At 38.4% G+C, this 16,006-nt stretch overlaps 1 protein-coding gene across 6 annotated transcripts in view; it reads right to left on the reverse strand.

Moving 5' to 3' along the window:
- Positions 1 to 16,006, reverse strand: part of RABEP1 (rabaptin, RAB GTPase binding effector protein 1) — a 53,789-nt gene that overhangs the window by 4,536 nt on the left and 33,247 nt on the right. For 5 of the 6 annotated variants that reach the window (XM_076354737.1, XM_076354741.1, XM_076354740.1 and 2 more), the window contains exons 7-17: positions 15,405 to 15,583; positions 14,302 to 14,427; positions 11,179 to 11,646; positions 8,882 to 8,986; positions 8,006 to 8,122; positions 6,653 to 6,751; positions 5,050 to 5,190; positions 4,157 to 4,346; positions 3,808 to 3,863; positions 2,800 to 2,898; positions 1,876 to 1,992 (exon numbers count right to left, since the gene is read on the reverse strand). In XM_076354737.1, the coding sequence (XP_076210852.1) occupies positions 1,876 to 1,992; positions 2,800 to 2,898; positions 3,808 to 3,863; positions 4,157 to 4,346; positions 5,050 to 5,190; positions 6,653 to 6,751; positions 8,006 to 8,122; positions 8,882 to 8,986; positions 11,179 to 11,646; positions 14,302 to 14,427; positions 15,405 to 15,583 (1,697 nt within the window). The remainder of the gene's footprint in view (positions 1 to 1,875; positions 1,993 to 2,799; positions 2,899 to 3,807; positions 3,864 to 4,156; positions 4,347 to 5,049; positions 5,191 to 6,652; positions 6,752 to 8,005; positions 8,123 to 8,881; positions 8,987 to 11,178; positions 11,647 to 14,301; positions 14,428 to 15,404; positions 15,584 to 16,006) is intronic. The other variant, XM_076354738.1, reaches the window with a different exon arrangement.

The raw sequence follows: 16,006 nt of genomic DNA on the forward strand, positions 1-16,006 counted from the left end.
ATACTGGCCAGGCAAACTGGAAGAGATGAGCAGAGCAATGTAAACTTTCACAGAAAGACTGTAAGGAAGTAGAGACCTGCCTAACATATGCCTTCAAGCCTCCCAAGATCAAAGCTAAAATGCTCTTGGAGGAAATGTCCCTTTTCCAAGCTCACTCCTGTTACGCGCTTTTCTGATAATCTATCTTAAGCTATTTCTTATATACTGAAAAAGTGCCCGGCAGAACTGTGTTGAAATGAACGCGAAGAGATCACCTTTATTTTATTTATTTTATTTATTTATTTTTTTTTTACATTCAGACTTTCACGTTCTTTGTATTAGGATCTGGGCTTTCAGTTGTAAATTCCCAACTAGTGGTTAATTGATTTTTAGCCCTTCCTCTCCATTGCCGATACCTAGCTTGGCCAGTGGACACCTCACGCAACAGTGGGTGAGTCATACTCGCCCAGGCTCTCCACTGACAAGGTCAGGGAAGGACATAACCCTGTCTGACTGTCAAGAAACCAAAATCCTCATTCGATGGTAATCTTCTCGTGTTACGCAGCAGATCTTGTACTATGCACAGTGGAGATGGCACAAACCGCTGTTTAAACTGAAAGCACTAACTGCTGAGAAACTAACGTGTAAGAACCGCTTAGGGGCAGAAAGAAAACACAAAATACAGAGCTACAACACTCTTACCAAGCTCAGTACTGAAGGCCTACCTGCAAGTTTTGGAAGAGTGTGCCACACATCTTCCAAGTGGGGTGTATGTTTTTGCTCTAAGATCTGCATAAACCAGTGCATGCAGTACTTTTAAAAAAAAAAAAAAAAAAAGAGGATGATGACAAGCAAGAAGCAACTTCACTAGCCAGGACAATTCAATAGTCTCCTTTGTCCTACCTACTCCTCCAGAAACAGCCAGAACAAAAGAGGACAGTTCACTATTGTCCATCCAGCTAAACTCTGTCTAGGCAAGTCTCCTATACTCCTGGTTTAGTTTTCCAAATAAACCTCAACACTTGACTCAAAAAATTTGTATTTTTAATTCTGCTGAATTTCACCAAGCAGACTGGCTAAGAACTCAAAGGAGACAGTGCTGAAATTCAGTACCTCCTTTGTGAGCAAGATTTCTAGTAAGCTGGAATGTGAGGGGGGGTACAAATTCTAAAAACACGGACACTGAAGGTGAGACCAATCTAGCCCAATCTAGACAGCCAGCCACCCTGCAAACACAAAAACTGCAGGTCCCTTCATGCTCTCTACAGTTAACAGAAAGACAGAGAGATCAGCCTGACAAACTAGAATTAGCCTTGATGAACACCCCTGCCAAAACTCCCTCCTTCAGCCACCTCTCGGTATCTCATCGCCAACCACAGGTTCTACTCTTTGGAGGAAACACAAGGATAGCAACAGTGACAATAGCAAGGATAAGACTCTTAGATAGTATAAATAGAAAGCAGTAAATATAACATGATATGAATATATGAAATGGTTCTTCAAACAGTACAAGTTCCTTACTTTGTCCTCAAATATTTGCACCCTAATGATTTGCTATGAAAAGTACTGGAAAAACATCAGGCGATGGACAGTGAAATGCTAGGGTCTAAAGGTGCCATCATTTACGGCTCTCTACAGTTCCTTTTAGTACAATAGTTGTCTATCTTTGCTGCTGAGAATCGGTTGGAATCAAGTAATCAGAATAAAATCCCCAATAGGCTTTAATACTAATATTATACTAGGAATACTTGATCAGTTTATTATACTAAGAACTTTTAAAATAGTTCCTAAATACCAACATAAGAAAATTTACAACTGCTACTTCTTATTTTACACAGCTCTGGAGAAGTAAAGAAACAAAAGTAGCACCTTACAAACTGATTGCACTTCCCTTACCTGAAGCGTCTGAGAAAGCTTTACAAAATCTCTCTGCACTTGCTCACTGACATCTAATTCAGTCTGCAACCGCTGAGCTTTATTCTTCTCTTCAAATACCAGCTGTTCAAGGTTTGCCTGAAGAGAAAGAGATTCTTTATGCTATGCTTAAACTGAATAAAAAAGGAGAAGCTTATATAAACTGGTTAAAGCACAATACTAGAGCAAAGCAGCATGATTATTCTCAGAGTCCTGGCAGGAAATTAAACCAATCGCTCTTCCTACACCTCGATTTTCCTAATTGCAAAATCAGCGGGTAAGACCCATCAGACAAAGATCCTCATTAGATTGGTTAAAGCATGAAAAGGCCCCATGTCTTTTAACAGCGCTATGTCCAAGGATCTCAAAATAAAAAAGCAGATTTCTGAGTTTTAATGGAACATGAGCATAGATGAAGGGCAGTAATCTGCTGGTGAAAAGATAACTATCTTGCTGTCTTGAGTTTTAGTCAAAAAAGTCTTTGGGGGGGGGGGGGGGGGGAAGAGAGAAATCAGATCACAATTAATTAATCTGACTGCCAAAGTAGGGCTCCTTCTTACAGTAACAACAAAACAACATTTATTCAGAAGTATCAAAGCATTCAAACCAAGGTTTGGTTAGTCAGGAAGCTTTCTATATGCAGAAATGTTATTGAAGCCTAACTTTGGAAGACAACCCAAAAGAGATACTCAAGTCAGCAGCAATTCAAATCCACTGCCTTACAAATCCAAGTGCAAAGTGATTGGGATGAGGATTTAAACAGCATCCAACAGACACTATTTCACTGCCAGAATCTTATCACCATTCAAAAGCTTTCTTTTTCATTCTCGTGTAGTGATACATCTTCTGACAGTTTGATCATCATAGAAGATGCATATATACTTCATACCCAGACATCATAGCTACCTTTGCTGCTGTCTCCTTCTTCAACTGTTCTTCTAGAGTGTTTTTTGTTTCCTGCAGACTCTCCAGCTGCTGCAGGTTTTCCTGAGAAGAACTTTCCAACTATATTATAATAATAAAAGAAATATTAACTAAAATTCCTAGCATTTCAACTTCTCACAGTCCCTCCATACGGCCAGCATAGCCTAAGTGTCTTTCCCAGGATTCAGAAATACACCTCCTCTATAATAATCTCTCCTAGGGACACAGAAAACACCTAAATAACATCTCTTTCTCTCCATTTATTTCATTTCGGAGCTGGAGAGAAATGGCCAAACCTGACATTTAGGTTATTATCAGGTAGCCTAATATTAGTTAGGAATTAGTTAATCCAATATTTAGGTTACAGCTTAATAAACAGACAAAACACCTTTTAAGGAACAGAACTATGAACATGTCCCAGTCCTACACTGGCGTCAATACAGCTATTCTGTCCTTCAAAGTTCCGGGCATGACCTTCTGTGTTCCCTCTGAAATGGTCACAGAAGCCACACAGGTGCAGTTACAACACAGGTGCATCTACATTCTTGATATCAAGAGTTGCAATAGACGGAGAGTATCCAGTTTAGTGTCGGTGCCTTCAGCAAGAAAATTTGTGCAAATGCATAGGCTGGAGTTCGTTCTTACAGAAAGGAAAGGTTATCTACACAAATAACCCAGCCCTCCAGCATCCCACAAGCACGTTGAGATGAAGGAACAATAATGTTACATGTTTCAGAATTCTCTCCTTAGTTCAGCTCTCTTTCCCTCCCAATACTGGGCATACTAAACATCATACAAGAATATATCTAAAGTGTTACTGACACCTCAAAGGCAGATAGGAAAAGTAGTTCATCTTCTCTGATATGAAGAGGTTGATGTCAAAGACAGCAACACAGTGTCACTGATAGAACTAGCAGAAAAACAATAATCCAATTATCTTTGTTTAAAAAAGAACAAAACAAAAAATCCCACAGTGAAAGGGCTCCTTACCTGTTCCTTTTCCACTTTTATTCTTTCCAGTTCAGCTTTTAAACTGGAAATGGAAGCTGAAAAACAAGAATATTAAAGCTTAAACGCAAGAAAAACACAGGAAACTGGACATACCCTGTTTACTTCTGTTAATATTTAAAGGAGAATTAAGCACGTGCTACATTAAAGGTACCTCAAAGGTAAACAAATAATTGTGCTTTTGTTTTCAGCTGCACAGCTTTGGTGTATCTGCTATCAAAAATGGACAGTATTTAAAATTCAGATAAGTCTACTTATCACAAAATTCAGTCTTCACTTATTTTACTAATTTCTAATATTCCTATTTTGAGACTGTTTTACCCCTGCTCACCTATTTCCTCTTTGCAATTCTCTATTTCCAGCTGTAGAGTTTCTTCTATATTTTCTTTCAAATATTGTTCAGCTTGAATCTGTTCTTTTAAGAATAAAATCTCGGCCTTAAGTTTCTCCTCAAGGTGATCTGCTGCTGTCCGCACACTAATTATGTCTTCACGATATTTTAAAATCAGCTCACGGAGCTCCTGAATCAATGATCAGCAAAAAGATTTGTATTATGATCTTCAGATACACACAGTACTGTATTTATCAGCATACAAGCCAAAGACAAAGTTATGCTACCCCAAAGTTTGTCCCACCATACCAGGTCCTGCATCCAGCAAGGTATTAAAACAAAATCGCAGTTTGCTTGGCCATAGGAAACGTGTAAAGATTCACGTCTCCACAGGCTTATGACCCTCTCCCCCTGCCCTTCACCCCCCACAATCTTTTAAGCTTGACATGCTTGAGAGTAAGGGAGTGGCCATGAAAAGGATGACAAGGCTCAGGATTATACTGGTCTTAACGCCTGGAGAGAAATTAAAGTGACTGACTAAGCTTGATTTATTGAATCGATACCTACATTGGAGCCATGGTGACTGAACATTTGTGTGCCCAGTTGCAAAATACAGCTTAAACTAGCTGAACTGGGATAAGCCCACACTCTACTGACAACAGAGCAGTTGCCAGGCCATAGTTAACTCATTTTGTTATTATCTATCCATATCCTGAAGCATGCTTATGGCACAGTGGGATCAGACTGCTGATTTTGTACACCACAGACTTACAGGGTTAAAATCCAGATTATTGTGCATTGTGCTATTTGAGTCAGCTTTCTGATAAAGAAGATTCTTCCAGCGAGATCTAGTCACATGCATTATTTGTGTTAATGATTTAAAAGTGTTTTACCTCTGCTGCTTCTGGTAGAATGAAGTCTTCAGCTTGCTGTAAAGACACATGCAAGCTGTGTTTTCCTTGAAGACTTTCATTATCTTTTTGCAGTCTCACCAACTCTTCTGAAACCTGCTCCCTTGACTGTGTCAGGACAGCCTCCAATGTAAAGAAAAGCATAAACGCTCACTCAGGGTCATGCTCAGATCTCTTCATGCCCCATTTACTATCATTGCTTTCAAAGGTCTGAGAATTGATATTCTTTGTAAAGAAGGGAAACAAAATGTTTGTGTGGATCAACACGATCAGTTCTCTCTTGCCTGGCCTATGCACTGGAAATAAAGGCAAGATCAATCTTAACTGTACAGGCAGATAGGAGGACGCAAGTGATGAATACAGCATTGTTAAGTCTCCCAGTTTTCTTCATACAGAAGAAATTTATCCATTAGCTAGCTGTGCTGATGGGGGGGGGGGGGGGGGGGGAAGTCACATGTGGTTTCGAGAACTGGCAGTGATGTTTATTAAAATCACCTAACAACTCAGCTGTAAGATCAGGTTATTCAAAAACCTTAAACATTCATCCTGAAACTTTCAATGGTAGGCATCTGCCTCCCACTGTCTTTTCAGGAAAACATCAAAACAGCTGATCCCTTGTGAAGAAAAAGTATTAAGAAAGCATAGTTTTGCTTGCATTACAAAAGAAAAAAATCCAGCGAACTTTTCTGAGAGGAATGATTGCTCTGGTATAGGGAAACAAGGACTTGAACTCTGACAGAGGCTGCCCTTTGTATTATAGGTGGGCAGCATGAAAAGGATATTCAGATCAATACATTTTCTGAATCTCCTGCGTCTCCATTAGGCGTGCTCTCACGCAGAACATCAAACGGAACATTTCTGCAAGCAACGTCCTGATGTCCTACAGACAACCCCAGACCCTAGAAATGTAATACTGGGATTCACGAGAATGAATGCTCTTAGTCCCCACAATGCTGTGCAAGGGAGGAAAAAAGAAGAAACTTGACTCTAATGTAGAAGGGAATGAATTGCTCTAAGGAAGTTAGACTTTGTTCTGCCCTAGAAAATGAGGTCCTATTCCTGTTCTCTGGCTTAAATCCTACAAGATGCTCAAAATAGTTTAAAAAAAAAAAAGTTCTCATACATATCTCTTCCTGGGTGTTAGGGCTGATATTTTAAGTCTGACCTGTAAAAACATTGAGCATTCATCTCAAACTCAAGAAAGTACTCACTAGTGATGGTACTTGTGATGAATCCTAAAAATTTGTCTTGAGAAAATCTATTCTGTCTTCAGATCTGAGGTAAAATAAGATACTAAATGGGCATGGAATGTACATAATGAATAAGCGGGGAAAAAAGTTGACTAGTGATCTCCATATTAATCAATATGCATACACACGGAAAGTATGACAGGCTGACCCTACAAACTGTTACAGGTCCAGCACTTGCTGTCAGAGCTCATTTGGTGAGTTGCATGTTAAGATGCACAGCTCTCTCTAGCCAAGCTCAGTGAGGCAGCAAGACAAAGCCTTTGACAAACACATTGAGCTCCAAAGGTTAGACAAACAGTGCTGTACAAGTGATCTCTGGGCTTAAGCTGTCTTACCATTTGCTCCTGGACACTTCTCTTTGCTTGCGAAAATGCCTGCTGCAGTTCACTGAGGAAGTTCTCCGACTTTTGACATTTAGCCATAAGCAAAGAGATCTTAAAAAAAGCAAACCCACACAAAGATATAAAGCATGAAACAGGTTTTGAAGAAGAAATAACCACTGAAGTTGTCTTGCCTGTTACTATTACTAACATATATTTTGAAATTTCAAATTAATCCACTAAAGTTTACTTTGTTAATTCCTTACTCAGTAAAGCAGTAATGCAGCTCAAGTCAGTAAGGAGAGATGCCGTGCTTCTATACCAATAATATACTTACATTCTATTTACCAAACTCTAAACAATGAATAACAGTTAATTCTAATCAAACTTGAATGTAAGCCACTTCAGAGACACTGAAAGGAAACTGCAGAGCTACTACCTAAGTTTTCAGCATTTTCTTTCAGGTAAAGTAATTTTTTGTACCTTTCTCCGAAAGCATGGATCTTCAAAAACTTTACAATTAAGTTATTCTACAACACCACATGCTTAACAGTTAGATTAAGCATTACTTAAGAGCACCCTGGTACAGCCAAAAGAAAGAATGTATAAACATATTCCTGTCATCTACAACAGACTTTGTCTAATGACTACTGTTTCTTTAGTAAGAAAAAAATACTGAGACAAAGTCTTCCAGCTCAAGTGAAGTAAATTCAATGTCTTGTACACAGCATTTACTTCATATTGTAATCTTTAACAGGCCAAAGGTGATGACTTTTTTTTTTTTTAAAGCTATGACTACCACACATCCTATTTGGCTCCGTTGTTCCGGGAGAGTTATTTACACATCTCAGACTGAAAAAAAACTTTACAGCAGCCTATTGTTTTAAAGAAGTCTAGTGCATATTTTGGACCAACTACTGTTACTGCCTGCTCAGATGCTCATTAACTCTTCACCGCAAGCCCATTAAGTGGGTGTCAAGTATTGATGAGAGCGAGTGGTATGAATAGTACCACTCTTCTACTGACAAGGACAGTGACCAAGAGCACAGGGCTACTTTTGCATGTTTGGGTGATTTCATACACAGGTCACTTCAAAACTCAAACACTACTCAAATTCCGAATATCACCTCTGTAACGGATTTCAAGATTAGAAATTAAACTTTAGGGCCAAAATTGGATAACATGATAATAGAGACATTAGAAACTGTGGCAGACTCAGATGGAGCATAACTAACCCTAGAAATTCTCATTTTTGTTGCCTCTACAGCAGGTAGTCCATCCATATCTAACAGAAGACAAGAGTTCTTATTACATACTTTTGAATAACATGTCACAATTCCTACCATCTTGATTACAAAATGCTTGTACCTGATTAGAGGAGTCCTCAGCACTTTGTTTCATGTAATCCTCCAATTCCTGTTTATCTTTCATTGTCTTTTCCAGCTGGTCATTAGCCTGCCTCAGCATCACCTGCAGCTTTTTCACCTGTGTTGTTACAACAAAATAATTTAATTTTCCATTCTTTAGGGGAGTATTTATTTCCTGAACACAAATATAACCCACCCCATCACACCCCCAAACCACAAAACAAAATCCCTCAAAACCCTGTGCAACCCAGAAGTTCCTTTGTCGTTGTTCTGAAACACCCTGCATCACAGATTACACCTATACGGAAACATGGGACATCAAACTGCACTGGACCATCGCCATGTAATGACTTCAACCACTTATTTCAAAGCAGAATGCGACTCATATGCCTTCTGTACCCATCTGAAAATTGTTCTTCAGTATATGGCAGGAAACAAACATCCTCCAATACTTTACAGTCATTTTATGCTGCTAGGAAGAGGTCCTCTAATTTTTCCTTTGCTGTTAACAATTCTTGCAGTATCGAAGATAATAGAATTTAATGCATCAAAAGCATTTTAGAATATAAATTATGAAAGATACTGACTTCAGCATGAGCACAACACTTTTTATAGAATAGTGCCTTTACTGCATGGTCTTACAGCACCGGATAAAGCGGTTCTCCAAGGTGAATCCTTAAGAAATAGGTACCCGTGGTGCTCACGACCACATAACAGTAACAAATCAGGTTATGTCAATAAAATGTCAGAAGTTATCCAGATTTTAAGTATGCTGACATTATTCAATTAAAACCAATGAATAAAACAGCAGATGGTTCACCGTTGCAACCTTAGAACAACTGCAAAAGTCTTGCTAAAGCTTGAAGAGAAATCCCACCTGGTCTCTTGTCTCAGCCTCCTGAATCTGGATACCTTGCAACTGCTTCTCATAATTCGAGCACATATCACAGCGTCTACCCAGCTTGTTCCCTGCATTCTGCACCTGGAGAACACAGAGTTATCACCTGCCATAAAGGCCATAAAATTCTTCAAGGAATGCAGGAGTGCTACATACTCTCAGGTATGTTACGTGATCACAAAATATTATGAATAAAAGACAGTGGCAGAATCACGTAATGGCGAGATTAAGTTGCTCTAAAAGTAAAGGATACTGTAAATCAGCTGCAGGATATCAGCTTTTCCTGGCACAAGTCCCACTTTTAGCACAAAAGCAATAAGCCATGACATGCAAGAGTTCATCAAGTCATTCAGCGTGTCCTTTTGAAGTATATTACTTAATTAGCTGTATAGAAACAGACAGCTCAGAGAAAAGTTTTCAACAGACCATAGCATTTTTTCATGCAATTATTTTGTATTACAAATCAAATTATAAACACAATATTACAGGGTGTGGGTTTTTTGTTTTGGGTGGGTGAGGTTGTGTGTGTGGGTTTTTTGTGTGGTTTTTTTTAGATCAACACAAACCAATTAAAAAGCAAGTCAGTTCATCAGGTCAGGACTTCCTTAAATCTTTTTCCTCCTGTAACTGAGCTTTGAATATTTTTCAATGGCACTAATTTTGTTCTACGACAGTCATCAAGCTTTATTTACTATTTAATACCCTCCTCCAGTATTGCTTAGTATCAGAGACTGAATAATCAGCTAAAAGAACAATTGGGAAAGAATAAAGTAGAAGACAGGCAGATTTAAACAAACAAACAAACAAACAAACAAACAAACAAAAAAAAAACCCCCCATGAAACCAAACCAAAGCGGGGGGGTGGGGTGGTAGTGTTGGGGTGTGCAGCAGGGAAACAAAGAATAAACCAGCTGCGATTTTGAAATTGTAATGGTTTTGGCCAAGGGGACAAATGGAAGTTTTATCAAAGCTCCAGCTGCAAGTCAGGTTTGAGCTGAAATCGTATTTGTATTTGCTGCTCCATGTCCCACCCACACAGAGTGGCATTCACATACCCTGCCTGTACTCCTGCCTCCAGAAACATGTGGGAAGCAGTGCATTTCTTTTCTGAATTCTAAGAAAGGGTTGGAGTAAAATGTCATCCAGATGTCAACAGGGCAAGGAAATACTCAAGAGTAAAAGATTTAACTCAGCTCTGAGATCACGATGCCGTAGTTTCTCCAGATACTACAAATTAGTAGCAACACAAAAAAACTTTACAATAGGTTTGGAGAGACCTCCTAAGTAATGATTTGCAGATAAGTTGAATTCCAACAAGTTGAGGAAATAAAATATCACCAGTTCTTCATCTCATCTGGCCTTTGCCTGGCCTCTTTCACTGCATTCTTATATTCCTTTTTTTTTTTTTTTTTACCCCCATCTCATCTTCCTTTTCACCCGTTATGGATTGTTATCCCCCCCTTCCCCCTAACATGTTGCTCCTTGGCCTCTCTTATTCTGAAAGAATAACCACAGGAGCCCCACAATACTCCTCTTTTCAGCAATAAACCAAATGCAAGCTTTGAACTGGCATCATATAAAACTGCTGAAAAACTGGCAGGCAGAACCACCCAGAAGCAACAATTTCCTTGGTCACCCATACCAAAACTGGCACAGTGTGAAGTCTAATCTGCTGCTTGTTGCTCTCAGAAATTGGTTTCTGATGATGCAAGTCCCCAACAATTTTCTGAAGCTTCCTTTGTGGTAGCGCTGTGTGTTACACATATCTTGGCTGCTTATTTCTAAATTGCACTCCATCCACAACCCTCAGTAAAACGTCTTGGTGTACAGAACAGCCCTGTTAGCCTTGCTCCTTTTGTTAATCTTTGCACTTTCCTAGTCACCCCCAGATGCACTATAACGTCCTTTCCTTGGCTTCCCATTTTCTCCTTTTCTTTGAGTTCTCCCATCTTTTTTCACCCCCTCACATATTTGCGAGATCAGCAGCTACCCCTGCCAGACCCTCCCCAAGTGCAAAAATATCCTGTATTTAGTAAAGCTGACTTTCCCACGAACAGAGTCAGCCAATACAGTTTACATCAGATGCGCTTCACCTACAGAAGTATTCCAAGAGAGAAAAGTGAATAGCTATATATGATGCTACATATTTCCTTCCGCACCTGACTCCATGTAAAGCACATTAGGAAGAGCTTTCACCTAGCAGGCAGCCCACAACGCGCAGAGGCAGCCTGTCACGCAGGCAGCGGTCACAGCAGATGCATGCAGTGGGTACTCACCTCCTTCTGCAGTAGGTTCCACTCTGTTTCGCTAACCAAACGGTAACCGCTAGGAGACACATAAGCGCTTTCTACCCCTTGTGTAACACTGGACAGTAGTGAAGCAGTCTCTTCTTGCTCTGGTGTCATTGCTTTGATTGCTTTTTCCTGATCTTTGGTTAACATGAACCCACTTGGCATTTGCAGAGACCCAAGGGATGCTGTATCAAAGTTCTCAGACACTGAATCTGCTCCAACAAGTGGTCCAAAATCTGACTCGTCCAGGTTCCCAGCAGATTTTGCTTTGTTGTTGTATCCTAAAGCTTTGGACTGTAAAGATCCAGATGTCCCCAGACTGTCTGTTGACTGTGCTCTCCGTAGTCCATCTTTAAACATATCATTATCCGATTTATTGAAAGATTCGCCAGAAGAAAGAAGCAAGTCTGCATCTAACGAATGGACTGAGCCATGGGTGCTATTTACATGCACCTGGAATTGAAAAACAAGGAAGAAAAAATTGTATGCTCCATTCTAGAAGCATGGTACAAGAGGAATGCTAGACTCTAATTATCAGACATGGTAAAGGCAAGTTTAAATTGGCTTTGGCAAGAACATCCGATCACTAAACTTAAGATGGCAGAGGAAAGGATAGAGAACTGAAATGTACCAGCTAGAATTAAAAAACAAAACAAAGCAAACAAGCAAAAAAGAGTCTTCTGTTAACAGAGTGCTTTTGTAAGAATCTGTCTTCCTGCCAGACAAGCAAGGTCACAGTCACCTTACATCTTCCAATACTTGAAACAAGGCGCTTCTTCCACTGAAGAGATACACTTGCAGTATCACTTCTAGAACTATGATCTACACAACAGAAGGCAAATATTCCACTTCCACAAGTAAATTCAGAAGTCTTTCGTAAAACAAAAAACTTTACATTAATATAAAAATAAATGGAGAATTATATACTTAAAATCTACTCTATACTGACAAGTGAATATTCTTCTATTTCTTTCTTCTGCTTTGAGTGTCTGACAAAATATTGTAAGAGAGAGAAATATTTTCTTTAAAAGATTATTTGTACATAAAATAAAATGCAAAGGGAAAAGGCTGGGCTTAAACAGAAAGGCATCCTTGGGAATGCCAATACCAAAAGCCACACTAACTGTCCCGTGACGTGTATAAGGCACATTAAGTCTCTTGATCTATTTTTATTTATTTGTAGCACTGAAAAGAGAGCAGTAATGCTTTATTTAAAAAGCTTATGACTGCTTTCAAAATACTTTCCAATATATTATGCACTTCTGCTTTGCCATTAGACATATAAAGAAAGCAACACTGAAAACAAGCCTCTTGAGAAAAATAGTAATTTCCGTAATAGGTCCAGCAGAGACTACCAGGCGGCTGGTACTTCCATATAGGTGTTTATAACTTATAACAATGTTTTATGTATTACTGGTTTTATGACTGTTGTAAATGCCTTGTTTTAAATATTTTTAGGCATAATATTTATATTTACTTCAATATGTATACATATAAGTTTAAGTTCATGACAAAAAGTCAAGAGAATACAGACTTATATAAAACTGCATCTTCAGACAACAACTGTTTGGTGATACAGTTAACAAATCGTTTGTATTGCAAACTGCTCAACAGAGGAGAGCTCAGAAGTCAAATTATGGCAAGTTATGAGACATGACTGATAACATGATACATTACCACTTCTAAAACACATTCTGTGCAGCTAGAAAAGGTCATAAATAGCAACAAAATATAAATCCATAAGAAAAGACAAAACCACTCTGGAAACTATACCCTTACTCAAAATGTAAAATTCTCCATCATGCATAATTCCTAGAATTAAATAAATGTTGTGATTAAGGGACTAAAGAGTATCCCAGGAACTGAGATTAAAGAAATCATCAGAAGACAAAACTGTTGTTCACCATCAACAGGTCTCATTTCATACCTGGATATGGAAGTGTTAGTATACAACACAGTATTTGAAATAGAAAAAGTTGTACCCTTACTGTAGGATAAAGGGTAGAACTAGATCTCAGCTACACATCTTTCTGCATTCTGAACTGTTACAAATCACTGATAACAATAAAGGGCAGACTCTAGAAGTATATACTTTTTTCCCTTCAAAAAGGATAAATAAAACAGGCAAAATACCGGTTTGACACTGCGAATTCCCAAGTCTCTTGAAGCTTACATGAGCTTCTACAGCACAAAACTTGGTTTGTTTTTGTTAATTTGCCCCTGTTTTGAGTTACAAAACCGAAATGGAACCTGTCAGATGATCAGATAAACAAGCAAAATGCAGTGGGAAAGGATAAGTAATTGCTCATTTTGATATTGTTTCCAAGTTACAACCTGTGTGCTCATTGGACTTGTTTCTTCACAAGCAAAAAGGTTAGGCAAATTTCAAATACAACTTCAGCTTGTCCCAGTGGATGAGTATCTGCAACACCCAAAAGGCTTGCTAACTAATGACATCCAGCAGCATCACTTTTACTGGCTGTCACAATGAGTCTACTAATACAGCTCAAGCAGCTTCTGCAAAAACTTGGTGCTGAGCCCCAGCTACTGGCTCAGCTGAAAAAACCTTATTTTTGGTTGCTGAACAGATGTGGCCAAAACCCTCTGCTTGCGCAGTTGGATGTAGCTGAATACACACAGACACACACATCATGCTATTTTACACATGCTAAGCAACTGGCTAACTTCATAATCGGTGATCTCAGACTTGTCTAACCAGCTTAAGTTTAGTGCAGAATTCAACAAACAGGTTAGCAAAGTAGCTACGATACACTTGCTGAATGTTCAGGTATAATTGGCTCAATTCTGAACATTTAGGTGCGTTAGAAAGCGGTTATAAATCCCAAGAGAATTTAACAGCAGTTAACATCCAGAATGCAAAAGGTAAATTACAGTTTTTAACAGCACCTCTCAGGATTGTAAAGTATTGTCTTCCAATCTTTATTACAATTTATATATTCAAGTGCAACTCCAAAGATTTGTCATTGCTTAATAAGAATTATAAGCTACACAGAATAAAGGGCACTAAGTTTGCATTTGTATTTGTAATCAACACCCTGAGGAATGCACGAGTGCTCAAAGTTGCTTTGAACTATCCAATTGTTTTACCTCTTCGCTAGAGAGCTGGGTAAGGGTTTCCTCATGGGCTAGAGAACATGAAGCTTTCGTTTCATCATCTGAATCTTTTTGCTTCTGCTCCTTTCTCTTACTAAGTCTTTGCTGATCATCTTCTTCCTAGAAATCAGTGGTCAATAAGAGGACACATGTAAGCGGGATTCAATTTTGCCATAGTAGTCATGACATTAGCTTTCATGATAAACTAAGCTACAAAGGTGGCACTGGAAAAGATTATTTTGGTTAAAAACCCAGTATTTATCATATAAGGATTCTTTTGGTTAAAAATCTAGTGTTCATTTCACAAGGCACCCAAACTGACTTAAATGAGAACTTACTTTTCAAGTTTAGTGGCCAATTCATGTTCTAGAATAATTTTATTCAAAGAACATATTACTTGGATCAAAATTCTTATTATAGCAATTACCAAATAAGTAACAAAAATAGCTGTTACACTGGCTACTGTATAGAACCTGATAACATATTTGCATCACTAACGGCCCCATTAACAGCCATTATACAAGCATGAACATTAAAACAAAACGTGAAAAGAAGTGCCTTGATCACTCTAAACAATGGAATAGAACATATGGAAAAGAATCAAAAGGAAGACATCATAGAACACTAAGTCATAAAGCATGTACAAAATCACTTGCATAAGCTAATTTAAAATGAAGCTCTTAATTTATGCCTGAGCTAGGTACTGTATTGGAAAAACCTAGAAAGAAGTGAAACTTGCTATGCTAACATCCTTAACCCAGATGTTTTGCATCATAGATGACTGTTTCTTCCTCCAAGATTAACTTCTGGATATTATTACCTTTTCATTTAACAATATTGGCAACATTACTTTTAAAGTTACTATATACATTAATATTAAAATATTCGCACAAATGGAGAGTTTCTGTTATAACTGTCGGCTGTCATTCAAATAGAGAATTTCTATTAAAACTGTCAGCTATCATTTTTTTAAATATTAACACACTTAAATAACTTGTCTCCAACATATGATTTCCGTATCTGTTATACCACATTAAATCTACAGTATTTAAAAAAAAAAAAAAAAAAAAAGGGGGGGGGGGGAAGCAGCAAGTAACCTGATCCTTTTTTTTCAGTTCTTCAACTTGTCGGAGCTGCTCAGAGGTCAGAACAATTTCCATACGTTGCATGTCCCTCATCAGCAAACGCTGAGACTCCAAGAACTGGTCATTGGCTTTTTGCCATGTGTGTTTCAACTGGTTGTGCTGTTGTCGCTCTTGCTCTAAGAGATGGCAGACTATTCAAAAATAGAAAGAGTCATTCTGAATCAGAATTTTTTTAGCCTCTTTTCCAAAGAGATGCATTTTCACAAATAAAAGTAATTATTGTTCTAATCAAAAACAGTCAGGCTTTGTTCAACAACTATTTAGGATGAAATAAGACATTTTCTTAATTCCCAAACTTGGCCTGTGATTAGGCATGCATTACTGACAGTTTAAGATTTCCCAATTAGAAGACTAACGCCTTGAATTCATTCATGAATTCTAATAGTTTATTTTTTTAGTGCTGGTTTCAAAAGACTGTCTTCTACGTCCCTATTTATTTCAACAGACAGTTCCAGTTTTCATTCCTCTACAGTGATTCTGCGCTGTACTGGCATGCATGTACATTTACACATCCATTCCACCACCAGACATTCAGAATTTACATACTTCAGGGA

The sequence above is a fragment of the Aptenodytes patagonicus genome, chromosome 17 (genome assembly GCF_965638725.1).
Source record: "Aptenodytes patagonicus chromosome 17, bAptPat1.pri.cur, whole genome shotgun sequence".
Classification (NCBI taxonomy): Eukaryota; Metazoa; Chordata; class Aves; order Sphenisciformes; family Spheniscidae; genus Aptenodytes; species Aptenodytes patagonicus.